The sequence below is a fragment of the Megalobrama amblycephala genome, linkage group LG1 (assembly GCF_018812025.1).
Source record: "Megalobrama amblycephala isolate DHTTF-2021 linkage group LG1, ASM1881202v1, whole genome shotgun sequence".
NCBI classification, from domain to species: Eukaryota; Metazoa; Chordata; class Actinopteri; order Cypriniformes; family Xenocyprididae; genus Megalobrama; species Megalobrama amblycephala.
The window spans coordinates 28,505,533-28,516,460 of NC_063044.1; the positions used below are offsets into that span (position 1 = coordinate 28,505,533).

The following is a 10,928-nucleotide window of genomic DNA, read 5'->3' on the forward strand; positions in this document are numbered from 1 at the left end:
TCTAGGCCATAGTTTATATTCAACTCAAAATCAAGCACTCAAACATTTGTTCGTATCGTGTTTGTTTAGACAGATGTGTGATGCTGAAGCAGATGGTTTCATTTATGCCAGCGAAAAAAGATGCTTGAAAAACAGGCAGGGGAAAAAAAGATTGGAGAATCCGAGACATTGGGATCGGTTTCGATCTCCCGAGTTCAAAACATCACAAGCTTGTGTGGAAGTAGGTCAGTCCAGCACCGTTCCAGATCTCACGTTCTCTGACCCAGATGACTGTCAACACCTCAGGACGGGCTAAGTGTGTTTAACTTTCTTAAACAGCCTCGTTCAACTGCCTAAACTTTGCTTACAAGCTGCATGAACAGTGGATTAAATCCAGATCATATCCATGTTAAAGGGATATTTAACCCAAATAATGGAAATGCAGTCATTATTTACTCGCCCACATGTCATTCCAAACCTGTATAACTTTCTTTTTTCTGTGGAAAAAAAAAATGTTTTGAAGTGATTTTATCTGTTCAACGAAAGTCCAAAACAAAAGACAATGGTAATATGGTATTTTTTCAAAACATCTTTTTTTTTTGTGTTCCATAGAAGAGAGAAAGTCATATTGTTTGAAATGGCATGAGTAAATGCTGACAGAATTTTCACTTTTGGGTGTACTGTCTCTTTAAGACCTATAACAGCCACATAGCACTGAAAACCACTAGCAACACTCCAGCATTGTGGTGGTGAGTTAACAGATTTTCTTCAGAAAATGTGAAAATATTGTAGAGATACAGTGTTGTCATTGAGCTGAAGTGTTGTGCAACAGGTTCAGGCTGTTGTCTTGCATGTGACAGTGATTTAAACACTTAAACAGAGTTTAAGGGTCACAAATCAAAGCCAGACAACCCCAGCGTCAATCAGCTAAGGATGGGAACGGGGCTGTTCCTATGTGTACGTGCTGCATGTTCAGTTTGCTGTTTTATGAACATTAGTAGTTGTGAAATCTCCGGACATCTTGAGAACAGCTTCAGATGATCATGTAATTCCTCCATAACAGCAACAGCTGGAGAAAGAGCTACTCTGGAAAAACAGGGAGAAATAACAACGCTAAAATCTTCAAATATTTACAAAGCGTTATGGAAGATCTGCTCAGTGGAGCTGCTGGAGCAGTATTGGCAAATCTCTCCTTTCCATGTAACTTTTCCTAGAGCTCCTAGAAGGAAAAAATGAAAGGGAAAGATGTAAAGAGTCCAAACATCCTTCTCGGGTTGCTGAATCTGACAATTTGCTGAGTATGGAAAAAAAGGCCCCAGAAAAATGGCAAAAAACAGGCACTTTGGTGGGGATTACTTAAACTTACACGTTTATCAGAATTTTTATTCTACAATAAAACAATAGATAAAACAATAAATAAAACAAACAAACAATAAACAAACAGTAAACACAAACTATAAATAAAACAAACAAACAAACAATAAAGAAACAAGAATAAACCGTAAAACATTAAATAAACACTAAAACAATAAATAAAACAAACAAATGGTAAAAAACACCAAATAAAACAAAAAACAATACATAAACAAACAAACAATAAACACTAAATAAATAAAACAAACAAATAATATAAATAAACAAGAATAAACAGTAAAACATTAAATAAACACTAAAACAACAAAACAAACAAACAAATAATAAATAAACAAGAATAAATGGTAAAAAACTAAATAAAACAAAAACAATACATAAAACAAACAAACAAACAAACAGTAAACACTAAATAAATAAAACAAATAATAAATAAACAAGAATAAACAGTAAAACATTAAATACACATCAAAACAATAAATAAATAAAACAAACAAACAGTAAACACTAAATAAAAATAATAAACAAAAATAAATGGTAAGACACTAAATAAAACACAAAAACAATAAATAAAAAACAATTAATAAACAAACAAGAATAAATGGTAAAACACTAAATAAAACAAAAACAACAAAACAAACAAACAATAAAAAAACAGTAAACACTAAACCTTAAATAAAACAATAAATGAAACAAACAATACATAAATAAAAGAACAAACAGTAAAACACTAAATAAAACACAAAATAAATAAAATAACAAATAATAAAAACAAAAACAAACAAATAAATAAATGCTTTTGAGGAAATCTAGCTGGAAGTTTTCCAGAGTCGTGTTATCAAAACTTGATTTGATATAGCCAGAGTTTTGTTTGAGGTGCTTAGCATGATCTTCATGTGCAGAACTTTATATTATGCAATTTTGTGAATGATATCTGTGAATATATTCTGTACTTATTACTTTTAGACAGACACAGATACTGATTACACTGTTTTAGTTTTAGTCAGTGTGGCTCTTCAAATGCCGCGAAGGGTTTCTTTCTACCCCTTCCCAGGACCCCTTCCTTTATGGCTCAGGACTCCCAGATCACCTCAAACACACACATGACTCCTCTGCTTCCAAAGACGGCCTCTATTTCCTGCCCGAATAGTTTTCTAAAGTCTGTACGCTTCCTAATGTGCTTATTTCTGATGTACGTGATAGAACCTGTTTTTAAGACAATACAGAGTTTTTTGTAAATTGTTGGTGGTCACATTTATGTTGGGGCAAGTTGTCACACATATTTGAGATGTCATCTTATGCAATTTATCATCATACCTAATAGATTGAATACACGCCAATCAAGTCCAAATTGTAGTGTAGGTGATGCACAAAAATGGTACAGTTATTTTGAATCCAAATATCTCAAAAATAAAGAACAAACTGAATTGTTAAAGTGGCTAGCCAACAGCGATAAATGATAAAAGATGATAGTTGCAAAATATCACAAAGGAGCAGCCTCAAATATGACCACAGATCCAAATCACTCATGACTCAGTGCTGTAAAATGAGATTTTCAGTTTCAACTTTATGGCAGAGCGACAATTCAAAAACCTCTTGTATCCAAAAGCAACACACAAAGAGGGATAATTTACGTTCGAGGCACCAAACCTGGAACCCTGAGCAGTGGTCTGATGGGAGTTTGTTTTCATGAGTCATCACTTTCCTACAGTCTACTGACGTCTGGAGAAAGTCAATGGTGGTTACAACACAACCAACTGTTAAACACTGAGAGGAATCAGCAAGTCCAATAATAGGTCTGCATGGGCAATAATACCAGCCAATATGAGGCCACTGTACAGGAAGACGTCCCTCAAGATTGTTCCCACATATACACGGCTAAACACATGTCTAGAGTGGTTTTTCAACACCAGGATATGGCTTTTCCAATCACCAAATCCAAAAACTGTTCTAATGGGAATGGGGCAACCAGACAGTTGTTGGTAGCCATTGACTTCCAGAGTATTTTTTTTCCTACTATGGAAGTCAATGGCTGTTGTCAACTGTTTAGCCGGCCATCGGGCTGAACGGTTCTTAGAATGGTAAGGAACGGTTCCAGTAGTGTTTCCACTGGAGCCTGGTACGGAAACCGTTCTCGGCCCAGAATCCTCCACACGGTTGTCTAACCATGCTGAATCGTGCTGGTAGAATCTGTTAAGTGATGTCGACACACAGGATTGGTCACTTGTCTGTTGCCTGGCTACCAGTTTCTCCGTAGCTGGCTAAGCGCTCTATTTGAGTGACGTAAACACAAATTAATAAAATTAAAAGAAATATCTAATCATCCACCATAACGCGATCGTTATTACATCTCATATCATAAGTAAACCGTTGCGTTACCAATGACTAACACTTTTATATTACATTCCAAAGAGCAGCCGTTATCAGCCCCACAGTGGAAAACGAAACCGGAAATGTTCCAGCTGGTCCGGATCAGCACGGAATGGAACGGTTACGCAATGAGAACCGTTTGGCCTGATGGTGGAAAAGCGGCTTTTGATTACCAACATTCTTCAAAATATCTTCTTTTGTGTTCAACAGAAGAAAAAAATTATACAGGTTTGGAACAAATTGAGGATGAGTAAATGATGACAGAAGAACTGGGCAATATCCATAGTTCAGCTCTATCGTCAAACTTGGAGCTCAGAATGTTTGTTACGCCAACAAATGTTGGAATTAGAACCAAAACTTGATTATATTAACCAATATAGCTTGATTAGCACATGATAAAGTTCCACAAAGAACTTTTTATTGTCTAATTATGTCCAAAACATAGAAACCAAACATTGATCTGAAGAACCAATGGAACATTTTTTAATCTACAAAGTACCATAAAGCAATTTGTAATTCAAACACAGTCAATAACATCTCTGAGTCATAATTCACCCCAAAATCACACCCTTTTTCTTTTGATTTTGGGGTGAATTATGACTCTGAAATGTTCTTGAGTGTGTTTGAATTACTCTTATGTGGTTCTTTAGATCTTTATTTTCCAAGGTTTCTCTTTGTATTTTATCAATCACGGCTCAGAATGGAAAGTAATCTAAATATGTGAGTAAAATCAAGATGTTGCTCTGTGTAAATGTCATCTGATGATGAGCTCTGCTCTGTTCATCTTCTGATGGATTTCAGAAACAGCTTCAACAGCCTCTCTCTGTTTTGACCTAGTTGGCTTCTGCGATGTTAACAATTTAACTGTCATAGCCATTATTATCACACACATGTGAGGCTGTTACACACCCACCCTCTCACACGCTCTGTCTTTCCCACTCAACATCGTAATGAAACAGCACTGGATTATGTAAACCCATTTGGAAAGTGGGCTGTAAGTGAGAGCAGATGTTGGATGTATGCATTAGGCTCAGGAAAAGACAAATATATGATTTAAGATGCTATACAAATACTGCATTAAAAGACTAAAGATGGTCATTTTTGCCATGTGATATCTTCAAACATGATCTGCACTTACTTCTCTTCCTTATTATGCGCACATGTTAAATAAGCACACTCTTAATGTCTGAACAAGTCCCTGACCCCAAGTTTTACACTTCAGCAATGTTTGTGTTACGGACATGACTGATACATCAAATCATGTGGTGTGTGGAGGAGAGATGTGCTAGTACTTCTTTATGTGATAAAACTGAGCATTTTTGCTGCCTGTAAAACGATACTATGGGTACAAATATTTGAATATTAAGTATTGTTTCAAGTAAAATTAGTATCTATACACATAGTATGTGATGTTGATGCAATAAGAAAGCGTAAGTGGAATAATCACTGAAAAAATTCTTGGCCAGAATCTTTTATGCTTTTAAAAGGCCAAAAGAGCAATTTTCCTGATTATATAAGCCATGGGAAACAAGGTCAGTGTCCTGAAGAAGCTCGTCTCATGTGCACACTTACTGCAAAACAATTACAGTGTCACATATTAGACGCTGACCAACCATGACAGAGCCAACAAGATAATATCTGAGCTACAAACAAAGTCACTGAACTCATTGTTTTAAACTCAATGAATTAACCCATTAATCCATAATTATGGCAGCATATATTATGAACACATTTTCTCTGAGACGCAATAGGAACTGATAACCTCTAAATAAACTGTCTGTTAGGATATGTGAGAACTGCATCCAACTCTGGTGAAGTCCAGCTGTCCCAGATGTTCAACCTACTTTATGATGCAAAGACCTTGATTTACATTTTAGGGTTACATTTTTCACACCTGGCTCGTTTGGAGCATTTGTTTCAGAACCTGGTGTGTTTTCTACATATATGAACACGGCAATCTCGCTCGGATCCACACCAAAACAATCGCTCCAAGATTGCCTGAAAGAGGTTGTCTCGGCCCGATTGAACTCTGGAGTGGTACGGTTGAGGTGAGAAAACAATTCGAACCAACGGACCACCGGTATCATAATATTCATTATGAGAAATGTGTTTTATAAAAAGCAGTAGTATCTGATTCTGTGAGTTTTTGTGGTTGAAAATCAAAGAGCACCTCTTCATCTGTGTAATTGTAAGAATGATGTCCCGATGAAGCCTTGATTCCCACTCTAACTGCATTATAAGATATATATATTATATAATTATAAATGTAATTCAATATATATAATTTATCAGTCAGGGTGGGAATCAAATGTTTGCATGTGTCACGACAGCTACAGATGAAGCCACAACAAGCCCACGGAGTGAAAATGTCAATCCATCTTGAACATAAATAGGTGAACCCTGACCAATAAGAGGACAGTTTTACTCACATGTGACTTGCATAAACATTTTGGTACGCTTCAAAAAGTTGCCGTTTGAAAGTGAACCGAATCAAGAAGAAAATGCAACATTGTAACAAATTAAGCTCTTGTTTTGGAACAAAGCAAATGATCTACAGGTCTGAAAACCCCCTTAGACAAGGGAAAAGGGCCAACATATCAATGTGGGTTAATCAAAAGGTTATACACTCTTAAGGCCAATTCACACTGCACCGACAGACTCAGACCAGACAATCACCAGCTTAGAGTATGTCACTTCTCAGACACTCCACGACCTGACAAACACAGATTTAATATGTTCGACAAAAACAAGTGCCAACCAACGGCAACAGTCTCTAACAAGGGTAAAACACTGATCCGACAAAACCTGACTAAATGTCTGTTGCCGTTTGTTGGTGCAGTGTGAATTGACCTTTAAAAACCTTTAGGGTTCTTTATTGGCATCAATGATTCCATGAAGAACCTTAAACATCCCATGGAACCTTTCCATTGCACAAAAGCTTCTTTATAGTGAAAAAGGTTCTTTAGATTATTAAAATGTTCTTTACATGGTTCTTTCAAGAACTGGGACCAGTTGCATAAACTTAGCCACTATGTTAAGACTGTGACTTAAGAACTAGTTTGAATAACTAGCAGTTAACCAAGGTGTAATCAGACTTACTTTTCCAATTTAAATTAGACCGACCTACCTTTTTATTTAACTGACCTTAAAAAGTTAGGACCAGTCTTGAAGAAAAAAATTAGATGACTAACTTTAAAGGTGATAGAGAGGATTTTTTCGTCGACTGAGAAACCAAAGACTGTTAGTGAGTTTTTGAAATGAGCGCATGCGTAAGAACAACCCCCCTCCTTCACAGCTCATTTCAAAGGAACGCCTCCCAAAACTCGTGCACGAGTATTGGAACACGAGTGTTGACCACCGGCATTCGCTGTGTCGTGTTAGTGGATTCATTATGTCGGACTCACCGCAGGTAACTCATAATCTGCAGTTGTTACTCCTGTCTCCTGACAAAAACATTGCATGCGGTGCCTGTGGGGTGTGGAAAGTTACTGGAGCGCGCAGCCACGCATGTCTCTCACAAGGAACGTCATGGCAGTGATTGACAAGCCAGAGGGCCAATTGTTTACGCGATGATCACGTAAACAATTGGCTGATGTTTTTAAGGCCCTACCTCGTGCACAGATGATGTATATTAATATTATTCCTTTCAGTGCACCTAATAAATAGTCTTTTATCAGTTAGTAAAGACAGTTTCAAGTAATATTGCAAAAATGTATAAAACAAAACATCCTATTTAGCACCTTTAAGACTAGTCTAAGCAGTTTATGCAACCGGCCACAGTTCTTATCATATCATTGTGGGTTAATTAACCTACATTTATATGTTGTCCCTTCAACATTTAACATCCATTATTAGAATGTTCTTTTCATGGTTCTTTTAGGAATTGTTCAGAGAAAGATTACAGACAGACAGAGAATGGACCCACACACCTTCTTAGGAGCTCGTGATGGAGGTTTCCTGATGGGTTTGGAGATCTCACTTCGTTTGGACACTGATCCATTGCCCTGTTTACTGGTGGACGGAGAGGGTGACGGGGTCGTGGCTGCAGGGCTCGTTCGGATGGCCATTTCCTCCGTGCAGGTGAGACGCAGGCTGCGGAAGTACTCGTCAGTCTCCCGGTCAACCACCAGCAGTCTGGTCTCATGTTCCACGGCTTTGATCCGTTGCACCACCTGAGCGGAAGAGATAGCAAAACTGAGGAACTATAGGCTGAGCCTAAAGGGGATCTATAATGCCCCTTTTACAAGATGTAATATAAGTCTCTGGTGTCCCCAGAATGTGTCTGTGAAGTTTCAGCTCAAAATACCCCACAGATCATTTATTATAGCTTGTCAAATTTGCCCCTATTTGGGTGTGAGCAAAAACATGCCGTTTTTGTGTGTGTCCCTTTAAATGCAAATGAGCTGCTGCTCCCGGAAGAGGGCGGAGCTTTAACAGCTTCAGTTGCTCAACAACAACAAAACTGGAGAATCTCACGCAGCCAAAATGAGGATTGTCAGTAACAGTGTTCAACCTTACATTGTTCAAACCGGAGTCAGACACTGATGGAGAGACTCAGGAAGAAGTTACAACTTTTAGAATGAAACTGGACGTTTCTGAACGGTTAGTGGATAAATTTATGTAGTTGCTGTGGAGTTGATTCAACTCATCGACTAGCATGTGCAGTCATGCTCATTTGTGAAGCAGTCCGGCGTGAAATGACAGCATGTTAACAACACTCAACTACAACAACTCTTCCTCTTCTCTAAAGCAGCCCAACATGGCCTCACCCCCTTTTGTCACGTGTTCCCGGGGGCGGGGTTTATGTAAATTTTAGGGATAGTGATGTCACTAACCCGGGAAGAAGCTCACTGTAGTCCCTACTAGCCGTTTGTTGTAGTTCTTAAACAGAATTCTTTTAAAGAAAATATCTCCCTTTGCATTGAACTTTGAGCATCGTAACATTGCAGATGTTGTTTGTTTATGCTCAAACAGCAACATTACACACTAACTAAAGTTAAAGAAGTGAAATCATAATCAAGGACCCCTTTAAAGGATGTGAACATGATTTATGCTGTGGAAACCATGATACATATATTATATCTTACTGGCCCCAAACTTTTTAAGATGTGCTTTCCACTACACTACCATTCACATGGTGTTATATGATCCTCCTGTCACAACTGGAACTGCATACAAGTTCAGATTCCATGACTTCAACATATGCACCATGCAGTGCATGTGAGACTCTAAACACAAAGAAATATCTAGTCATATAGTCTTCGGCTGTAATGCTGTAAAGTCTCCAGCTGCTGTCAAAGCTTCAACACCATTAAAGAAATGCATGGAATTTCATGGTGCTTTCACAAGAATATTGTCCACAGGTTTCTAATATGCAAGGCTCTTTATTTTCCATGCAAAGTTGTTTCCAAAGCCCAAACCTTCTTACCTCAAATACATGGATCTTATTCTCTAATGTTTATACTGGCCTGTATATAAACTGCCAGTCAAAGGTTTGGACACACCGACACATTTCCATGACTGTTTTTACACATTTAGAATAACAGTGAAGTTGTTGAAACTATGAAGTAACACAAATGGCACTATGGGAATGATGTTGTGACCAAAACACAAATGAAAACCCTCATACATTCTGGATATTTATCAAACAACTTCATGAGGTGCATCCTGGGATGATTTTAAACACTACTGAAGCGTTTCCTCCATTTCAATATCCACCTAAACTCATGCATTGCATAAAATTTGAGTTTTATAAGGAAATTAATATCTCAAACAAAATCTCATTTCAAGCATGATTAAAAAGTGTTCACAACCGTTCAAACGTTTGTCAGTAATACGCTTAATGTTTTTAAAAGAAGTCTCTTATGATCAAAAATACAGTAAAAAGTAATATTTTCAAATATTATTCAAATATTTGACGACACTATAACTTATTCAAATTATATTTAATTCATTCCTGTGTTCAAAGCTGAATTTTTAGCATCATTACTCCAGTCTTCAGTGTCACATGATCCTTCAGAAATCATTCTGATATGATGATTTTTGAAATATAAGTCTTTTGTAACATTATAAACGTCTTTACGGTCACTTTTGATCAATTTAATCCATCCTTTACAAAAAAAAATCTTACTGACCCCAAAGCTTTTGAAACTTAACGCGCACATATATCATGTAATTACCTCACAAAGCAGCTTTTTTACATATTGATGTCGTTCAAAATCTATAAAAATAATAGTGTAACGTGAACATGCGAGATCAGCACAGGTGTGATGATGTACCTGATGGTGTGTCTCTCTCTCCACGTTCTCGCCGTTCACCTCCACCACACGGTCACCCGCGCGCAGCCCCGATGCCTCAGCCGGGGACGCGCGTTCCACTTTCCGTATGTACTGTCCGGTTTTTCCTTTCTCTCCGTGCAGATGAAACCCGTAGCCGTTCTCTCCTTTCTTCATTACACACAACCGAGGCTTCAAATCACTTGCCATTGTATTTCGCTTTTGTCTTCACATCCAAACTTGCAATAAAATCCAACTTAGCGTTATATTCTGCAAAAACTAAAGCATCCGCAAATGTTTATAAGCAAGCATCGCTGTCGGTTCTGTTTGGTCTAGTGCACAGTCCGCAGTGTACTGACAACAATGTGCATGCAAGACAATAACAACAAAAACAGCAGAAAAAAATGCCTCTGCAAGAAAAATGCCAAAGTGGTGACTGTGTAACTACCTGTGGATGTTCATGGGCGCATCCAAAACTCCTCCATGAGACATTCTGCCCACGGAGAGAGAGAAACGCAACTGGTGCCGCTGCTGTCCACTGACAAACTGTGCTGTGGCGTGAATAAGACCGCCCATAACAGCAGAAATGTGGCGAAAGAGCCTTACATCAGTGCTTACAGCCTTACACACAAAGAATATATGTGTAAACTTCGACTTTAACAAGAAAACATGGACACCAACTTTTATTGTGTGCTAAAAACACTGCTTCTTACTCGATAATTGATATTTTGGCATTTGAAGGAATTTGAGGTCTCGTAAGTCAACGTAAAGGTAAAAATAATTTTCGACAAGCAGCATCTGTCACGACCAAGCGTTGTTACCTCAGAAAACATAAATAACGTTTAGAACAAAACAAGGTTTTGTGATGTATCGACATTAAAAATATAGCTGTATTGCATTGCGATGATATAGCCAAGTGCTGCGCGTGTTGTT

At 37.7% G+C, this 10,928-nt stretch overlaps 1 protein-coding gene across 3 annotated transcripts in view; it reads right to left on the reverse strand.

Moving 5' to 3' along the window:
* LOC125266791 (Na(+)/H(+) exchange regulatory cofactor NHE-RF2) overlaps positions 1-10,928 on the reverse strand; it is a 39,525-nt gene extending 28,597 nt beyond the window's left edge. The window contains exons 1-3 of one of the 3 annotated variants that reach the window (XM_048187828.1): positions 10,444-10,928; positions 9,999-10,234; positions 7,650-7,892 (exon numbers count right to left, since the gene is read on the reverse strand). In XM_048187828.1, the coding sequence (XP_048043785.1) occupies positions 7,650-7,892; positions 9,999-10,205 (450 nt within the window). In that variant the 5' untranslated portion in view covers positions 10,206-10,234; positions 10,444-10,928. Of the gene's footprint in view, positions 1-7,649; positions 7,893-9,998 lie in introns of all 3 variants that reach the window. The other 2 variants (XM_048187818.1, XM_048187809.1) reach the window with 2 other exon arrangements.